This window comes from Rhineura floridana, chromosome 8 (assembly GCF_030035675.1).
Source record: "Rhineura floridana isolate rRhiFlo1 chromosome 8, rRhiFlo1.hap2, whole genome shotgun sequence".
NCBI classification, from domain to species: domain Eukaryota; kingdom Metazoa; phylum Chordata; class Lepidosauria; order Squamata; family Rhineuridae; genus Rhineura; species Rhineura floridana.
The window spans coordinates 72,590,116-72,610,988 of record NC_084487.1 but is presented as its reverse complement, the minus strand read 5'-3'; the positions used below and the strand labels follow the sequence as shown (position 1 = coordinate 72,610,988).

The 20,873-nt window shown below is 44.7% G+C and overlaps 1 protein-coding gene across 1 annotated transcript in view; it reads left to right on the top strand.

Moving 5' to 3' along the window:
* The first annotated feature begins 498 nt into the window (after positions 1 to 498).
* The window catches only part of KCNMB4 (potassium calcium-activated channel subfamily M regulatory beta subunit 4), a 33,223-nt gene continuing 12,848 nt past the window's right edge, over positions 499 to 20,873 (top strand). Inside the window, exon 1 of the mRNA XM_061637818.1 lies at positions 499 to 1,040. Coding sequence (XP_061493802.1) covers positions 687 to 1,040 — 354 coding nt within the window. The 5' untranslated portion in view covers positions 499 to 686. The remainder of the gene's footprint in view (positions 1,041 to 20,873) is intronic.

Below are 20,873 nucleotides of genomic sequence, written 5' to 3'. Positions count from 1 at the left end.
TTCAAGCCTTTTCTCCCCTCCCTCTCCGTCCTTTTAATCATCGCAAGTAATCAAGCGCTACTTCCTGCATTTAAATCGCCAGGGACAGATAATGCGGGGCCCAGCTGTCCCTGTTGCTTTAACCTGAGATGAGAGCCACACGCAGAAAAGAGGCAGACCGGAGATGCCGCCGGGCAGCCGATCCCCGTGGTCACTCCCTATGGTTGTCAGTGGCGCACCCCCTGCCCAGGAGGGGAAGGGAGAAAGGACAGAGCCTGCGATCGCGCCCTCCTCTGCTAAGCAGCTTGCCTCGTGGCAGATGTTGACAGGCTCCCAGCCAAGCTCGGATTATTCGGTGGGCGGAGAGCCAGGAGCCGCCAGACTGGGGCGAGAAAGCGGGAAAGCCCCCTTGCCTGGGAAGGAGGGAGGCGCACGGCGGGCCGTTCCCTTCGTGATTCACCACCCGCCCGGACTTTTCTTTTCCCACCTTGCAACCTGCACGCCCGCTCCAGTCGCCTTTCCCCGGGTGGATCCCAGCCAGGGCTCCCTAGCCCCGCAGCTGGGATCGAAGGGGCGGCGGGACGGAGTTCGTTCGCCGGGCTCTCTCTCCTCGCTGGTGGTGGGCGCGGGCAAGAAGCAACAACACCCCGGCGGCGTTGCTCCTGTTTCTCCCCCCGCCCTCCTCTTTTGGTTTTTGGCTGCCTCCCATGATCTTAGGCGGGGCGATGGCGAAGATCAGGGTGGCTTACGAGTACACCGAAGCCGAAGACAAAAGCATCCGGCTGGGCTTGTTCCTGATCGTCTCCGGCGTCGTGTCGCTCTTCATCCTGGGCTTCTGCTGGCTCAACCCGGCCCTGCAGGACTTGCAAGGCAAAGCGGCCAACTGCACGGTGGTGTCGGTGCAGCAGATCGGCGAGCTCTTCGAGTGCACCTTCACGTGCGGCGCCGATTGCAAGGGCACCTCCCTGTACCCCTGCCTCCAGATCTACGTCAACAACTCCGAGTCCGACGCCCGGGCGCTGCTACACCAGGATGAGCACGAGCTCCTCGCCAACCCCAAGGTAAGCCCACCCTAGCCCCTCACGCCGCCGCCGCCGCTTTCCAGGCTAGAGAGCGCCCCGGTACCTCTTCTCACCAACGCCGGCGGAACGAAACCACAGAACGTGAAGGGATCGTCGAGCGGGATTGCCTCTGGGAATGGGCAAAGTAACGGTCTCCTTTCCCCACCCCTTACCCGCTGAAATCTGGGATTGAGGAGAAGAGGCTGGAGGGGGGCAAATGGGAGGGGTCGCCAAGCAAATCTGAACTCGGGCGCTTTGGGTTTTAGGATCCCAGCCCCCGCACCCCGCCGTTCCCCTACCAAGGAGGCAGGCAGGCAGGCAGGCAGGCAGGCACCCTGGATCCGCCACGGTACAACTCGAGGAGGGCTACAGTGGCTGGGCGGAAGGTACGCGGAGCCACTGGTGGGCAGGCGGGATTCTCGCTCGCGTCCTGGTGTGGGGCGATGCTCCTGCGTGCCGAGAGGAGCTCGTCGTCGCGGCAACCTGTGGCGCTTTCCTTAGTCCCCAGATGTCCGGATTTGACTCTGAGGACGGGGGGGGGGTTCGGTAACGGTGGCAGCCCGATTTTCTGACCGAGAACGCCAGCGTCAAGACGGGCTGCTGTCGTGTTCCGGGACCAAAGACAGCTGGCAAATCCAGCGGCTTCTTCGAGGCCAGCGAGAAGCTTGCCAGAGATCGCTCATTTCAGTGGAAGGGCCCGGAGTCCAGAGTGCAGCTCCCAAGCCCAGAACATCGTGTCGGTTCTACACAATGCATGGCCCGCGTTTCATTGGACCGTCTACACTAGAGGTAGCCTGCTCCAATAGGAAGCTGGGCTCCGGTTCTTTTCAGGGTCATGAGAATTGCAGCAAGTGCCGGGTGTTCTTTCGAAAAGCTGGGACTGCTGACATTGGGGGGAGGGTGGCCTCCTGCCTTTACCATTGCATCTGGTCTCCTTTTCCACAGCCAAGTCTGATCTGGATCACTGTTGGTTGCTTGTGACATAAGGGGGTTTCTGAGAGTGTGCAGAGTATTTTCCTTTACTCGCTTAGAATCGCCACAGCTATTCTGTCAGCTCATTCCATCTTGCAATAACAAAAGCCCCAGGATACCAGCAGAGTAGTGTAGTGGGTAGAATGCTGGACGTAGGCAAGAGAGGCTTGGTTTCAAATCTCTCCTCTGTCATTAAGTGCGCTGGATGACCCTGGGCGACTCATACTTTCTCACTGCATCATCTCCCGCACAGGGTTGTTGTGAACATAAATTTTAGGGACGGCTAGGTGTGCCACCCTCAGCTCCTTAGGGTCAAAGTGCAGGTGATGTCAAAGGCATGGTTTGGCATTGCACATGTCTTTTTAAAACTGTAAATAGCTGCCATGGGGTGTGAGTGTGATCAGAATTGGGACTACCACACATGGGAAGGAGGGTTTTAATCTTTTGTTCTACACCGCTGTGCTGATGACAATTGACGGCTACCTGAAGCTGCTGTTTGACACAAGAGAAGGAGTGGGATACTACTGCTACTACTACCATAACCCTGTGAGGTAAGACATTATGATCCCCATTTTACAGCCTGGGAAACTGAGCTGAGAGCAGTGGAGAATGATGGCTCTGATGTCAATGTGGCAATGAATCTTTTCCGTGTTTTAGTCTGAACTTTAAAGGAGCTGCCCAAGGTGCTGAAGCACCTTCGACAGCTCCTTGAAAGTTCAGACTAAAACACGGAGAAGATTCACCACTCACTGACATCGAATCCCGTCTTAACTGGCTAAGAGGAAGTACATAGTCTCAGTGTTTTCCTCTGATCCCTTTCCCTAGTGTGAATGTTCCAAGGTTCCCCACAAATCCTTTCTATTCTAATTTCTTCACCAATCCTGACAGTGGATGTGCCTGCTAAGAGTCTGGCATAAAAGTGGCCATGACTTTGGTGGGACAGCTGGGAAGAATCTGATTAAAAGGGAAGATTTCTAATTAATTTCAGGGAAGGTGCCAAAAATCGATTGTGTCCTAAAGCCATAGACTCGTATTAGAGGTAGCAGAGGCACTGGTGGCTGGCTTGGGAGATGCCTACTGAGATACAGAACTATCACTTAAATGAAGTTGTAACTCCCCCCCCCCAGCAAATATGAGGCATTAAGCTGCGAATCTGAAAGTCCCCCATTCAGATTTCACCTCTGCCATGAACTCACTAGGTAGCCCTTAGAGAAGCCATTCAGCCTCAGCCTCCCCATCTGAAATATGGGGAGATAGGTTATTCATGTAATATGAACACTGACTTCCCTGGCAGGGTTGGTGTGTGGATTACAACTAGGTAATGGCCTACATTTGCAAAACCATGGCTTACCAGGACTTACCAGGACTGCATAAACATGCAGATTTGTAGAGAGGAGCTGGCATCTGCTTTACACCCCCCCCGGTCTTTTTTATTCCCACGTCACACTGAGCTAAGCCAAGGTTTGGCTTTGTGTGTCATCTGAACCTGGGCTTGTGGATGAGCTCTCTCCTCACTAACCACAAGCTGTAGCCAAGAACAAACCACAGCTACAATCCTGTGTTTAGATGACACACTAACCCAAACCTTGGCTTGACTGTCATGCTGCACAGAGTTAAAAGGACCAGGGAAGAGTAAAGCGGGTGCAATCTCCTCCCTGAGAGCCCATGCATTTCTGCTAACCCAGTGGTTCCCAACGTGGGGGCCAGGACCCCCGGGAGGCCGCGAAGTAATCCAGAGGGGGCCGTGAACAGTAAAGAAATGAATTATTTATTAATTTTTAAAAAAAGTCTTCACTCCTTCTGCACTGTCTGCTTTCCACTGCCGCTGCAGATGACACCTCCCCCTTGCTCCAAACGAGAGGGGAGGCCTTTTGCTGAAGCGCCAGAGCGTCTTTCAGGCGCACTAAGGGCAGGCATCTGCCTATAAAATACATGGCAGATGCCAAAGGAGGCTGAGGGTGGAGCTACCAGGAAGAAGAGGGGATTACTATCACTGATTCCTGTCTCCTTGCACTGCCGCTACTGACAACACCCTTACTTAGAATGAGAGGAGAGGGCTTTTTGTGAAGCAAAAACAAGCAAGCCTGCAAAGAAAGGCTGCTTTCCCCCCTTCCTTCCTGGCAGCCAGCCTGCCTCCCTGGGGGGAGGGGGTCACAAAAAAATTTCAGCTTATAAAGGGGGTCCTGTGCTCATAAAGGTTGGGAACCACTGCGCTAACCCATGGTTTGGCTTTAAGCTGTGTGAGCACAGCCAGTGTCCATGAAGCACTTTGAACAGTTGAAAGTACTATCCAAATCTTAGGTTATTATTATTTTTATTACTTTCTGCAGTTATTTCTTCCACTTACAGTTAAAGTAGACCAGTTCAGTTAGACACTCTGAGACATTTAATCTATTATATGACTGCAAACTCCAGGTTGCCAGAACGTATGCCCCAAAGGCAGCCACAACCAATGGCGGTGGTCTGACAAAGTTTAGAATGAAATCCAGATAATGCCTGAAGATTCTTCCTGCACAGTCTTTTTTCTTTAATAGTGGCAGTATAAAGGTGTGACAAGTTTCTTTTCCTCAGGTGTTAAAAATTCTCTGTCCATTATTCATTGTAAGAGATGTAGACAGTGGATGAGTTACTCTGGCTTTTCTTTTTTAAAGTATAGTAGCTGTAAGCAATTGGAAAGGTGGGTGGCAGATTCATGGCTGCCCGGAAGCAACCTCTAAAAAATCAATACCTATTTCCTCCTGTGTCCGCCTTAAGCATCAGATTAAATGGACTGCTGGCTTTGAAGGTTCATACTACCATAAGGCAGTGAGATGGGCGATGTAGGTGTGACAGCTCTCCTAGTACTTTTACACCATAAACTAACCCTGGCTTTTCTTCTGAAATTTGCCTCTTGATCATAGCTTCTCAATCGGCAGGATAGGATCCCCTAGTAGATCTTGGAAATTTTGTAGATAGGTTATCAGACAGTTGCTGTGAGTTTTAAGATCAATGAAGCACAGGCAACCACTACCAGGAAAATAAGGACAAGATGTTGCTATCCTCTCCTTCCACATACAGAAACTGACTAGCCTGACCATGGAAACTTGTCTCCAATGCTGGCATTGGGACTGTGTCATCCACTGTCCCTGATGGCAGCAGTCAAGCTTAGGGGGTGCAAGGCAGGCCACATGGCCTGCACAACTCTATCCTACAACACCTTGGTCACGACTTTGCTGGGCACATTCTTGTTGCCCACTCCATCAATAGCTGTAAGGCAGCAATAGTGGCACCAGCAGACATCACATGAGCAGGCAATATATGCACCCGTGTGATGCCTGCCGGAGGTGCATGGCCTGAGCTGACTTAATCTTTCTGCCTTCTTTTTTAGGCCAGGGGCCTTTCCCAACAGTGTTAGGAGAAGAGGACTAGACAAAGTGGTCAGCCAACTGTCCTGTTTTGATCTCAAGGAAGATCCTGTTGAGCAAGGCAAGGATTCTTTCAGCACCAAGGAGAGCTCAGTGAGCAACTTGCTCAATGAGAGCTGGAGATGAATTGAGGCCTTCTGAGCTTCTGCCTCCAATCCACCTCTCCCGTGCTCTTTTTTTGGATAACTGCAAATTCTTAAAGAGCCAGTCTTCTGGCCTGAAAACTGATGCTTCTCCTTTACTTCATGACCTCTCCTTAGCTTTGTGAACTTCCTGCACTCCTTAAGAACATAAGAACATAAGAAGAGCCTGCTGGATCAGGCCAGTGGCCCATCTAGTCCAGTATCCTGTTCTCACAGTGGCCAACCAGGTGCCTGGGGGAAGCCCGCAAGCAGGACCCGAGTGCAAGAACACTCTCCCTTCCTGAGGCTTCCGGCAACTGGTTTTCAGAAGCATGCTGCCTCTGACTAGGGTGGCAGAGCACAGCCATCATGGCTAGTAGCCATTGATAGCCCTGTCCTCCATGAATTTGTCTAATCTTCTTTTAAAGCCATCCAAGCTGGTGGCCATTACTGCATCTTGTGGGAGCAAATTCCATAGTTTAACTATGCACTGAGTAAAGAAGTACTTCCTTTTGTCTGTCCTGAATCTTCCAACATTCAGCTTCTTTGAATGTCCACGAGTTCTAGTATTATGAGAGAGGGAGAAGAACTTTTCTCTATCCACTTTCTCAATGCCATGCATAATTTTATACACTTCTATCATGTCTCCTCTGACCCGCCTTTTCTCTAAACTAAAGAGCCCCAAATGCTGCAACCTTTCCTCGTAAGGGAGTCTTTCAAGAGGATCAAAAGGGCCAGGGTGCTCAGGAGGAATGGTCCAGAGGGAGTAATGCCACTGGCCTCTGGCAACTGTTGCCTGAAGTGACCACCTCACTCTGCCCAATAGTAGGGCGGGATATAATGTAGAATAAAATTTAACACCTTGTTACTTTCCTAAAGCTTTTGTGATGGATGAGCTGTAAGTCCAAATAAATACACAAAAATAAAAAATCTCAGGAGGAATGGTCCAGAGGGAGTAATGCCACTGGCCTCTGGCAACTGTTGCCTGAAGTGACCACCTCACTCTGCCCAATAGTAGGGCGGGATATAATGTAGAATAAAATTTAACACCTTGTTACTTTCCTAAAGCTTTTGTGATGGATGAGCTGTAAGTCCAAATAAATACACAAAAATAAAAAATCTTGACCGGAGTTTGTCATCTTCCTGTTTTGCTTACTCTTTATGTTATGACCTCTCTCTTGGCCTGTACCTGCCATCATCACCTCCCTTTCCTCTTGCCACTGTTTACTTGCCATGTTGCTGCATTCCCTAGTGGCACAGTTTTGGCAAAATAAAGAAAACCACCCATCCTGTTTAGGAACAGAGGAAGCTGCCTTATACTGAGTCAGACCATTGGCCCATTTAGCTCAGTATTGTCTACACTGACTGGCAGCAGCTCTCCAGGATTTCAGACAGGGTTTTCTCCCAGTTCTACCTAGACATGCTGGGGATTGAACCTGGGACCTCCTGCATGCAAGGCAGATACTCTACCACTGCAGCCCTTACCCCTGTTGCTGCAGAGTGAACAGGGACGGATGTGGTGGCAGAATCTAGTAGCCAAATGCCTATTCAGCGCTGGCCATCACATGACTAGTGGGCTCATAGCTTTGTCTTAATGGTAGCCAATAGTTTTGGAAAGGTTTGGAAGAGGTGCTCAGAAGGGCTGTCATACCGTGGCAACTACGGTTCCCACACATCATCAAAGTGCTATGAAAAAGGTGCCACCATTATCATTTTAAAAGTTGCTGTGAGTTTTTTCGTTTATTTTGTCCCTTGCATTTGGCTCAGATTGGAAAGTTCCTTATTTAAATGCTGGGAGGGTTGTGTTGTGATTTATTGCAGTGTCTTAGAGCACCAAGTGTACAGCATGTTGTTCATAAGCATGCCATTCTGGGTGAAGAAAAAGTGCTAAATATAATCAAGGTCAGATATAAATGGTTGTTAGGATTTTTCAGCATAAAAAGTTGAAAACTTCACAGAACGAGGCATGGACAACTTGGAGGAGGAAAGAGAAAATGGATTGTTAGATGGCGCAGTAAAGCTTAGCACCGAGGGCTGAGGTGCAGGACTGGCCTTGCAACAAAGCAACATGAAGCCGTTGCTCTGGGGCGAAGTTTCTTGAGAGGCCACCAGCTTAGTTCCTCCATCTGAGGCATCTGATTGGATACTGTGGGAAGCAGGATGCTGGAGTGGATAGACCGTTGGTTTGAGCCAGCTGGGCTCTTGTATGTCCCCTTACAAAAAGTGCACTCCAGTGCCCAGGTATGTGAGGGTACCATTCTGACTTTTCACTTCAGGCGCAAAACGGTCTGAGATCAGCACAGATAAGTTGATAGGGTGGCCTTGCTTTAGGGTGCAGGCCTTCTTAGGGGTGATGGTGGTTATTGAACGTGGATGAGCTTGTGCTATTGCCTGTACACATCTGAAGAGAGCCTGGTGAACTGGAACGGGCAATTATCAAATAAAAAAATGAATTTAATACATAAACTGAAAAAAATGAATGAAAACAACTGTCATTAACTGGAACTAGAGGCACCTCCAAATAGACCTGGAGGCACCTTCAAGGCTTCGTTCACCTGATATGTGTTGTTTCTATGACTCCTTTCTTTGATGTTTCAGGTTTTATGTTCAGAATTAAGACTGTCATGAAAGGAGTAAAAGGGACCAGCAACCTGCTTAGTTTTTCATTGCCCGCGAATTAGTATTTATTGTATTGGAGGGGCTGACTTAGTCCTTTGGTGCTAGTGGATTCTGATAGAATCAACTGTCTGCTTTTCTTCACCCTTGGAAAACTCTTCCGTACTGGTAAACTTGGTTAGACTCCTGCGTGTGCAACTTTCTTCACCTCCAGAGGTCTCCTTCTTACCAGCAGGCTTTGAAGATGTATTTGTCTTCAAAGTTGAAGACAGATTTGCATCTTTGATGATTCATGAAGTCTGGTCTCTCTTGTTTTTACATCCGATAACATTTTAGATCCTTACAGGTTGGAGGAGTCCATCTATGTAGGAACCTTTTTAAGTGAAGTGCTGCATTCCCATCTGTGCAACCTTCCTAGGGCCACATGCCAGTGGCGGGTGGGGCCAGGACAAAAGTCAGTGTAGAAATGCATGTACATTTTACCTTTGCACTGTCGGTTAGGTTCTGCACCAGTTGCAGCTGGTGGCTCCATGTCGGCGGGGCCATGGAATCCGTTCTGGGTTTTAGTCCTAAATTTCAAGGAGCTTTTTACATTTTATTGCTGCCTGGATTTCAGTTCACCAGTTTTGCTCATCTGTGTGTGTCTCACTCTGTTCAGGCACTTGCCACCATCAAAGCCATTGCAGCCATGTTTTTGTTTTTGTTTTGCCAGTAGGGGTGAACAGAGAAAAAAAAGAAACATCTTTTTGGTTGAGAAAATAACCAGAAAGGCAGAACGTGGATGTAACAGAGGTTGTGTCCTATGGTTGCCTGGCAACCAAAATTTGCCTCTTTCCCTATCAGATACACAGGATGAAAAAAGCGTGTGGTAAACCAAAGAGGAGGGGAAGTGGAGCAGAAGAGGCTGAGGCAGTGGTATAGTGCAGAGTTTGCAAGGGTGAAGAGTGGGGGAGGATTCTTAGGTCAAATCTCATATCAACCTGTAAAACTCTAAATGGTTTCAGACAACTTCCTGTCCCCACTCCCTTTTCCTAGCATGCAAATGAGTGATATATTCCATGGTATATTCCAAAGTGGTATCTAAACACAATCTGAAGTGGAACATTTGAAGATACCATATTTATTTATTTTAGTATTACATGTACTGTATATCCCACCTTTCCTCCAAGGAGTTCAAGGTGTCATACAAACATGGTTCTCCCCCTCACAATTTTATCCTCGCATCATACCAGTGAGGTAGGTTAGGCTGAGAGAGACAGTGACTGGCCCAAGTTCACCCAGTGAGCTTCCTGGCTGAGCAGGGATTTGAACCCTGGTCTCCCAAGTCCCAGTCCAACACTCTAGCTGCTACACCTTAGGTCTTCAATCTGTGGGTTGCAGAGCTTGGAAAAGTTACTTTTTTTAAACTACAACTCCCATCAGCCCCAGCCAGCATGGCCACTGGATTGGGCTGATGGGAATTGTAGTTCAAAAAAGTAACTTTTCCAAGCTCTGAATTTCCCACACACATAACCACCTGCTGTCTCACAACATGCAGCACTCATCCCACTAATACATACACATCAGGTCAAATAAGCCAATACTGTATTATTATCCTCCATACCGCAGATGCCAGGACCAGAGCTTGGAAAAGTTACTTTTTTGAACTACAACTCCCATCAGCCCCAGCCAGCATGCGTTGGCTGGGGCTGATGGGAGCTGTAGTTCAAAAAAGTAACTTTTCCAAGCTCTGGACTGGGTTGCAACCCCGAGGTAGGTTGTGAGGACATGCTAGGTTGGTCACACAAAGCCAGGAGGAGGAGTTGTCCTGCTGCCTCTCCCCACCATCAGGTGGGCTTCCTGGCCCATCGCAGCAGCAGAGGAGGGAGGGGCAGTGCAGACAAGCCAAGGAAACTTCATGACAGGCTGGGGCAGCTCCACAGCAACTATTCTATTCTGCTGCACCGACACTGCCTGCCTGGGAATAGGAATGGGAAAATCGAGGGAGGCATAGGTTTGGTGGGTGTGGGAAACAGAGGAGACTTGAAATGGACTGCCTTCAAGTTGATTCTGACTTACGGTGACCCTATGAATAGGGTTTTCATGGTAAACAGTATTCAGAGGGGATTTACCATTGCCTTCCTCTGAGGCTGAGAGGCAGTGACTGGCCCAAAGTCACCCAGTGAGCTTCATGGCTGTGTGGGGATTCGAACCCTGGTCTGCCAGGTCATAGTCCAACACCTTAATTAGTCAAGTCTAAAGGGGATTAGGTGAGTGGGGAAATGGAGGCGGCTTAGCCAGGTCTAAAGGGGGTGGGGTGGGAGAAAGGAGGAAGACTTAGCCAGGTCTGAAGGGAGGGAAAAAAGGGAGTATTAGCCAGATCTGAAGGGAGGGGAAAAATAGGAAGTATTAGCCAGGTCTAAAGTGGGGGGACATAGGGAGGCTTAGTCAGGTTTTTGCTTCCACTCTGTGGGCCAGCTTTGACAGGTGAGTGGGGCAACCTTCTTGTCAATCATGTGACATCTCATTAAACATGAAAATATGAAAGTGGTTCCCAAGTTGCAGGTTGGGAGCCAGAGCTGGGTTTTGAGTTTGGACCAGTTGAAAACCACAGCACTACACAATAATGGTTCTCAAAATTTCTGGAAAACAGTACATATCCCTCATAGGCAAGTTGATATATTTGAAAAAGCCATGCTAGAAGGCTCAACAGACTCAGAAACCAAGAGGTTTCACCATTATTTTGGTGAAAGTGTTTTCTGAACATTGTTATTAATCCAAGCGTGTGTGTGAGCATCCGTACACATGCTGTTTAAAATGGATAAAGCTCAGATTGCTTTGCACAGTATTAATTTGTCAGGATGGCTGCTATGATAAGTCGTGTTGATCCAGGATCAGGAAAGTAATTAAAATAGAATTTTCCTGTTTACTTGCTTTACTGCTGGTGAAGGAAGTACAGAATAGGTTGTGTATGTTTCTAAATAAAGGCTCTAATCCTAAACACATTTATTTGGACTAGTGCATCAGAATCAATGAGAGGCAATTACCCAGTGCCACTCTAGTTGTAGACAGAAGACACATCCAGCCTCTTAAAGGAGACTCAAATGAGCACTGCAGATGCACATCAACATCTATGTTGGCCATTCATGCTTTGAAGCCTGCTTCTGTATATAGATCTTCATTCCAGGATCAAGACAAATGTATTTAGCATTTAAAGAACATTTAAGCAAATATTATTTTGTATTTAACAACTTGCCTAGTAGCCATAGGAATTCTGTGCAGGCAAGTGAGCGCAATGGAACTCTTCCTCCAGTTTACTTGGTTTCCATGCGAGGCATGGAAGGAGGGAAGTGTGAAAACCAAACAGCCTAATGGAGGAGGAATGAATTGTTCTGTTCCTCCTCTGCCAGTCTGCTTGCTAGAAAACATTTTTCTACCCTTCTAAAACTCTAGTGGCCTGCATTTTATGCTGGCTACAGCAGAGGGAGGCTTTTCTTTTGTATACAGACTGTTTTTTTTGCAGGCCAGTGGCTTTTATGGGCTTATTTGCAGGGCTGAGTAAATAATTCTGTGGAGCCAATCCAACAGGCTGCATGTGGCATTGCTTACACATGATTCTGATTGCTTTTCAATGCTGTAACAGTGAAAGGTCCACCCCTTCTCCCAGTATTTCTAATTCTTTTTTTACATATCTAATTGCCAATCTCCATTTATTCAATACTTCACCATATTTATTCTTATTCCTCACTGTAGCTGTTAATTGAATGGCATTCAACTGCTCTCATAATTTCCTAATTATATCTGATTTGTTTGGGTTTTTCACATTGTTCCAAACTTTAGCATACATAATCCTTGTAATTTGTGGTGCATGACATATCTATGTTCCTTAGGTATGTGGTAATCTCTCCTTAACATAGTTCATAAGCATAACCCTTGTTTTCATATAGCTTCTCCAGATTTTTTATCTATGAAAATCCCTAAATACTCCAGTACATGTTTCTGTTTTACGCTCATTAACCAATTATCTGGCTCCATCTTGGTTGTTGCAAATGAGAAATTGACATTTGTTGTTACTTATTTTGAAACCTGATATCTTGCCACACTGTCACAACACTTCCCTCAATCTTATAGCTGGTTCATGCCTTTCTGACGTATTACACATGATTGTTAAGGATTTCTGCCCACAGGCAGCACTGAAAATTAGGGGACCCTTTTAAAAGGATCTGAGAAATTTATGATTTTTCAGGTTTAATTTACTATTTACTTAAGAGTTTTTCTTTTTAAAAGTTAATTTATATGCCACTCTTCAGTAAGCATTTCCAGTGCTGTTTGCATAAAAAGATGTATAAAGCAATTAATGCATAATAAAACAATAAAAGAAGAGCAGAATGTTTTTTGAAAAAGTATAAAAATATTTTATCTGCTTAAAAGGCCTAAGAAAATAATAGAAAGGTCTTTTGCCTGGTGCATCAGTACAGGCACCAAGCAAGTCTCACTGGAGAGATCTTCCTTGTGTGCAAAGGAAACCCTTTCTCTCCAGTTGCCAGTGCCACCACCTTGAATCAGGTGGCAGGGGCACCCATGGGAGGAGAAGCAGTGGACAAAGTGACAAGGAAATAGGTGGTCTTTCAGGTACCCAGGCACCAAGCCATGCAAGGCTTTGAAGATAGGCACCAACTCTTTGAACTGTGCCTGGAAATGGACTGAGAGCTATTGGAACTCTTTTTTTTTTTTTTTTCAATAATTTTTATTCAGATTTTCATAAAACATACAAGACAAAATCATAAAACATTCAAAGACAAAAAACAAAATCAAAAATAGTTAAACAAAAAGAAAAAAAGAAAAGAAGAAAAAAAAAAAAACAAAAATAAAAAATAAAGAGTAAAATATTGACTTCCCATTTGTCAAAGATCAAATCAGTTATAAGTCTATAATATATAGCAATCCTGTCTCTTAAGTCATATTATAAAATCACTTTCCTCCAGTAGTTATCTTACTTAATCATCAAATCTCATAAACATTACTTTATTCTTTCCACAAAAAGTCAAAGAGAGGTTTCAATTCTTTAAGAAATATATCTATCAATTTTTTTTTCCAGATAAGCATATCGATTAATCCATCTCATTACTAATTATGATAATCTTATTGTCATAACCATAGTCAAAATAAACATTTCAATTAATCCATCACATCAGAATCTGTTAGGTTCAGTAATTTCAGTAGCCATTGTTCTATTATCTCTATTAGTTCCATTTTCCATCTTCCATCTTCAGTAGTCTTGTTAAGTCCAGCAATTTCAATATCCAATCTTCCATTATCAGTATTCCATAATAATCTTGCTGTCAAAGCCATAGTCATATAATAAGAGTCTGATGGGAATTACCTCTATCCCAAATATTTTCTTGCCATCCATTCTGAATAAGTTGCTGAAATACTGCTGTAAAATCATATCTCTGTTCTTTTTTTCAAAATACACTGGGTCATCTCTTAAAAGTTTTTCCATTGTCACATGGCTGCAGTTAATTCCATAGATTTTCTCTATATTGGGCTCCATCACATCATTCCAGTCCAGAAGATAATCCATGCCATTGATAACTTTATCTCTAGAATCTTCATTAATTTCTTCAGAGATAACATTAAGTTCCAAACAATAGATTTTATTTCTAAAGTCCATAGACTCCAAATCTTGTTCCTGTTCCACGTTTGTTCCAATCTCCGGGATCTCCTCTCTCACAGGGACCCCTATTCCAGTCTCCAGGGTCTCCTCTCTCACAGGGACCCCTATTCCAATCTCCGGGGTCTCCTCTCTCACAGGGACCCCTTCCAGGGTCACCTCTCTCACAGGGACCCTTATATCTTTAATCTCCTGCTTCATTTTACTCAATTCAATTTTCGTTATCTCAATCTCATTCATTATTCTCTGAAACATAGTTATTTCCAGATTCTCAGCCACTTTCTTAATTGCCATTTTAAAAGAAAAATATAGGAAAACCACTTCTTATTTCAGCAACAATTGGGTTAATACTCCAAACTTGGTGACATCACAGTATAAACAGAGCAGACAGCCTTATCTCTCCAATAGTTAAGTAAACAAAATGCAGTTCCCAGGATCGAAGCAATTAATGGCAATCGTCAAGAAACAGATTCGTCAAAATAAAATAGACCAAAAAGAGAGTAGTCTCAAAACAGTATAATATTTTTCAAAATAAAAATCTGGAATAGAAATCCCTCTTCTGTGTGTATCTTTAGAATGCAAATCCAGGACAGCTTTTTGCAACAAAAACAGAGATAAGCTATTAATTAGTGCGTAGCAGAGAGAAGTTACGGCTCCCCAGTGAGATGTCAAAAACCGATCAATCTGGCAAATCTCTTTTAAACAGCAACAATTTAAGTCAAGTAAAAGAAAAATATAGAAAGAAGGGTGCTTGCCTGTTAGTGCGTTCTCTCTTAGAAGATAAGATGAACTTTCGCTTTAACAGATAGAGCTTGCTGTTGAAAATCCGTCCCACCTTCGTCGGCTGGACCTCGTCCCATAAATTAATGAGATCTGGTCGTCCCAACAAAAATAGGCTTTGAGGTTAATCTCTTCGTTTCTCCCTACCCGGGAGAAGTTTAATCAGTCAAAAAAAAAAGAAAAAACTGACTGATATATCTGAATAAGCTTCTTTTGAGGCAGGAGCCCGTCTCAAAAGCAGGCACAGGCTAAGTCACCCTTCCCGGAAGTCCAGAGCTATTGGAACTCTTTAAGTGCTGGTGCAGTGTGTTCCCATCAGCCACTCTTAATTAGTAGCTGAGCAGCTGCATTTTAAACTAACTGTCATTTCGGAGCAATCTTCAAAGCACTCCTATGGGTAACATATTGCGGTGGTCTAACCAACATGTTACCAGAGTCATCCTACCTTTGCAATTTTAAAAAATGTTTAAGGCAGCTTTCATGATAATCAAATACAACTAATGTTAAAACGATCTTCAGAATGATTGGTAAATGGTAAATTACAAGTCAACATAAACATTGTGAATAAGAGTAAAACATTTATATATTGCTTTATTGTAAAACAAAATCACAGTGGTTTACAGAAGGGATTAAAACAATAAAATTATTGGCAAAAACAGTTCACGACAGGTATTGAAAAACATTCAAAATAATAAAACCAACAATCAGTTAAAAACAGATAAAAAACACAATAGCTTCTACATGTCTGGGTAGGCAGAACAGGGATCACATATTAGGACACAAGTGACCCTTCTGATAGGTTTCTTATTTATGTTGTGCTCTGTTGGGAGTTTTTCAGATATATAGCCAAATGTTGGTAATGTGTGGCTTTGAATATCTTCTCCAGATCTGAATGGCTATTTTATTAGTGCAGTGTCTTAAGAAGCTATATTTCAGTCTCTTCCTATCTGTTCTATGACCACAGTAGCTCTTAATTAATCCACTGAGGTATTTGTGAGGGTTAGTTAGTGTTTGTTCCAGAGTGATGAAACTCCTGAAGTGTTACAGAAGTATTGCATTTTATTATTTAATCATTAAGCAGACTGAAGGAAATCACTGAGGAGAACTTTAAAAATATACACCAAAGACTAAACCTTTATTGAAGTTATGTATATGTGCCTATATTCTATTGGCTATGAGAGGCAAGTGGACGTTTGGGGTAAGAGAAGCGGGCAATGGGTCATTGCAGGACCATAATAAAAGTTTGTATTATTGAGGGATAGAAAAGGGAGCTGATCACTGGAAAGGGGAAAGTTAGCAACCTCCTTGTCATTCTGGTTAATGGACCTGTTTCAGCCTTGTTTGTCCCTAGACACATCTGGATATTATTCTGCCAGTTATTTCAGTTTTCCCAATATATTTTTCATTCCTTTCTATGTTATTGTACTCAAGGCAATTTTAAACCCATAGAAATGAACAATTAAGAAAATTCAGGAATCCATTTCACATATCGTATTACAAGATAATGATCAACCAAATACCAGTGGGTGACAAATAAAACAAAATCACTTCCACTCACTTTGATAAATCATTAAATTATAAGCAACCAAGACAGTATCAGCAGAAATATCACACATACACACACACACACACAAAATTATGGCCATTGTATTTTCAGTAGCAATGACAGTTTGACAGGAATGGCTGAGTAAGGCATTCGGAAGGTCCAGGACTTCAGTATTTAGCTGTAAAAAAATTACTTAAAATTGTCCGACCTCTAGAGAGGAAATGTCTCTCTTGTGCGTTGTGTGCTGTGTTTTAACCAGTGATGTACTGGGCAGAGTTGCCCTTCGTCAACATGGTGACATCTCCTGACATCCTCCTGTTTTTCTTGCATTAGTGCAGAGATTGTAGGATGTTTGGTTCATTCTGCTCTTTCCCTCAGCTGTCTTTATCACGTTGATGGGCTGGGGAAAGGGCTGTTGAGGGACTGGGAAAAGGGAAATCACAGTCACGTCCAAAGAGAGTGGTATCAGTTCAAAGCACAAAACACTGTCATTAACTCGACTCTGCTTCCATGTTTGGAGGTGTTATGCCTCTGCACACCAGTTGCTGAGAATTGCAAGTGGAGAAAGCACTGTTGCACTCAGGTTCTGTTGTAGGCTTCCCATAGGCATCGGGCTGGCCACTGTGAGAACAGAATGCTGGACTAGATGGGCCACTGGCCTGCTCCAGCAGGCTCTACTTATGTTCTTAAGACAGCACTTCAGACACACTGAACTCACAGACCTCTTCTGACATCTTAGGTTGCTGTTATTACTTTTAACGTAGCTGTCCCTCAATTGCACTGTAACGTCTACACCTAGGGCTGTTCCCAAGGCCGGATTGTCCATTATGCTTAGTAGGCTGAAGGCTAGGGGCCCGGAGCTCTTGGGGGCCTGTGCAAGAGCTTCTGAACCGGCCGCCATCCCCCCGCTTCACTTACCTTTTTCTCTGCTGTTTTTTGCGGTTTGCCATCAATCAAGATGGCTGCCGAGGTTTCCCTAAGGGGCTGAAGCCTCTGCCACCATATTGGTTGATGGCAAACCTGCATGTGCAGTGCGCACAGCTGCAAAAAAAGTAGAAAGGTAGGTGAAGCAGGGGGAGGGGATGGGACGGGACGGCGAGTAGCTCAGAAGCTCCTGTCCTGCGATCCCTCCTGCTACTGTTTCCATGGATCTGCCTAAGAGGAGAAGGGCCCCCCAAACACCAATCAGCCTAGGGGCCCTCCTCAGCTTAATCTGGCCCTGGCTGTTCCAGCTTTTCTAGCTTATCAAAACATTGTGGCCTATTAGGGGTTTAAATCCTAGCCACGTAGAACATTTTTTCTCTTTTTAAAATGATTTTTAAATGATCCTAAAATCCTTCTAGTGGATTGTTGTCCGTTTGATGACCTAGAGAAGAGATTCATTCTTAAATGTTGCAGATGTTTAAGTGCCTGGAGATAACATAATGATGCTGTTCCTCTCCTTAGCAATCATGCTTTGATGTTGCACATCAGAAAGGACAAAATGCAAAGGCTCCAAATTCTATTATCCCTAATATACAAAGTTGATCACTGTGCTCTGTAGGTGAGGGCCTCCTGCAGATACCATGTTATCAGAACGTCTGTTCCATACAACATAGGAAACGGACCTTTAGTGTAGTGGCATCTATGCTTTGGAATTTCCTCCTCTTAAACATTAGACACCATCTCTGTTATCTTTTCGGCAGTTACTGAAGACCTTCCTGTTTCAACAAGCCTTTTAAGTAGAGACCTTATCCCAGTCTGTGTCTGTGCTGGAATTGCTTGTTAATAGTTTTTTAAACCTTTTTGTTTTAAATATGTTTTTAAAGCTTTTTTTTTTATTAAATGTTTTAATGATGTTTTGTTTTAATATATTTTAAAGTCTGTTTTTATGAAGTTTTAAAGTGTTTTTAGTATTTTTATTTGCTTCCCTGGGCTCCTACTGGGAGGAAGAGCTAAATCTAATAAATACATAATAAATATTAATAAGTACATATCCCTGTGCTAACGAGACAGGAGGTCTTAAGGCTGAGAAACTCACTTTCCTATTAAGAACATTGTTCTTAAATCAGTAAAAAGAAATATAAAGGGCACCAGTCCCAATTGGGACCTGTTATTACCATTTAACATGAGCCAACTGTGGTTGAGGCCAAGATATAGTGGCTCAGTAGTGGTGTGAATTGACCCTGAAATGTACAAGATAGTGTCAAAAGGGCTCAGGAGGGGAGCAATTATAGAAACAGATTGTGCTATAATCTTTTAGTGTTTCTACATGAGGAGTGGTTGTGCATAACCCAAGGGTGAGCACGTCATATGGGTGAACTTGAAATACTATACAGCCATGAGAGTGGCTGTATACTATAGCCAGCGTGGATTTTTCACATTCCACAATGTTAAATTGAAAATGACCCCCATGCCATTCTGATATTTCCCATAAGCTCATTTCAAAACAAAACTTTACAAAACTTATAGTCCTGAACTGAGAAACACTTGCTTAACAACCTTCTCAATTTTCATGGCAATACACAAAACAGTCAGAGAGAATAGAGAGTTCAAAGTCTAAAAAGAGAGGAAAAACCCAGAGCCCTTTTGGGCTTTTTTCTGTCGGAGTCCTCATAATCTGTTGAAATTCATTAAAAATCAGTCATGTTCACAGAGGACTTGGAATCCTGTTACTGACCTTGCCCCATACTGTGATCTTCATCTTCTGCAGTTTAATAGTAAAAAAAAAAATGCCTGGCCGATTTTTAATTAATTTAATACATTTTGCATTGAACTGAATGATAATGTTGGGCATGCTCAGTAAGAACCAACTGTCAGTGTTCTAAAAGCCAGACTCCCAGTGACTGGACTTGGCTAATCAGGGGGCCACACCCACACCAGACTTTGATTTCATGTGAGACAGTCATGGCTTCCCCCAAAGAATCCTGGGAAGTGTAGTTGTGAAGGATGCTGAGAGGAGACTCCTATTCCACTGACAGAGCTCCAGTGGCCAGACTAGTTTAACAGTCAGCCACTCTGATTGAAGCTCTGTGAGGGGAACAGGGCGTCTCCAAGCAACTCTCAGCACCCTTCACTAACTACACTTCCCAGGATTCTTTTGGAGAAGCCATGAGTGCCTAAAGTGAAATAAAGGTCTGATCTGGATGTGGCCAGGGACAGATTTAGTTTAAATTTGGGTGGGAGACTACATGTGTCTGCTGTAGAATAAAAAGGTGGGGGAAACCCTGAAATGCAATGATATTGTTCACAATGTTTTTCTTTTGGAAAGGAAAGGGGCTTCCCCTCTGCCCAGTGCCCACCCACCAATCTCTGCCCCTCCCCCTCCTTGTACCGTCCCTGCCCCTCCCCCAGGTCAGTGTTGGACTACAACCTGGGAGACCAGGGTTCAAATCCCCACACAGCCATGAAGCTGACTGGGTGACCTTGGGCCAGTCACTGCCTTTCAGCCTCAGAGAAAGACAATGGTAAAACCGCCTCTGAATACTATTTACCATGAAAACCCTGTTCATAGGGTTGCCATAAGTTGGGATCAACTCGAAGGCAGTCCATTTCCATTTTTAAACATGATTGCACAGAAATAAATCCCATTGAACCCAAAAAGTATGCAACTGATCAAACCCACCCTCCCTTCTCCTCCCTCCTATCCTGTCCCTCTTGCCCCTTCCCTGCCCCTTCCCCTCCCCATGGTCAGTTTTACCTGTCTTAAGCATGATTGCATGGGAGTAAAAGCATTGAACTCAATAAGCATGCAAATGATCAAACCTGCCCTCCTCTGTTCCTTCCTTTGCCCCTTCCCTCCCTCTTCCTTTGCTCCTCCCTCCCCCTCCCCTCCCCTTCCAATCCCCTCCTTCCCCTTCCCCCTCCCCTTCTCCATCCCCATGGTCAATTTTACCTATGCTAACCATGATTGCATAGGAGTAAATCTCATTGAACTCAATAAGCATGCAAATAATGACTGGCCTTTCCCCTCCTTCCCCTCTCCTCTCCCTTCCTCCTCCCCTCCCCGCTTCCTTTTTCCTCCTCCCCTGCCCACTCCAGCCCTCCCTCCCCCTCCCCCTTAAGCGTGATTGCAGAGGAGTAAATCCCACTGAACTCAATAAACATGCAAATGATCAAACCTGTCCTTCTCCTCCCCTCCCCCTCCTTTCTGCTCCCATCCCCCTCCTCCCCTCTGCCTTTCCTCCCCTCCCTCCTCCTCCTCCCCTCCCAATCCCCTGTGGTCAGTTTCACCTATCCTTAGCATGATTGCAGAGGCGTAAATTTTACTGAACACAATAAGCATGCAAATGATCAATCCATTCTCAGCAAACTTGCACAGGATCCCATTTCTTACCTCCTAGATTTAAAAGCAGAGAAATTCACTAATAGGCAAAAACCTTGCAGTTTAAGAACATACCTATAGCCCACAGATATTTCTATCAAACTTTAGAAAGCAGGGAAATTGGGCAGCTATAGTGAATGCACCAGGGGAGCAGGAGACCTGACCTCCTCTCTGAGATATTATACTGCCCTACAAATTTGTCAAAATGCAAAGACAATTTGGGTTGGTCTTTCACAGTCCAATCCATTTCCTGTGTAGCTTGGAAGAATTTGGTAACGTGTTTCTCTGTTTGTTACCTCCCTCCAGTTTGTTACCTCCCTCTAGTTTGGGAAGGAGCCATTGATAAGCACTCTTTGAGTATGGTTCTATAGCCAACTGTGGATCCACCTGGTAGTTGTTCCATCCAGCCCTCATTTAGCAAGCTGGTCAATCAGAAT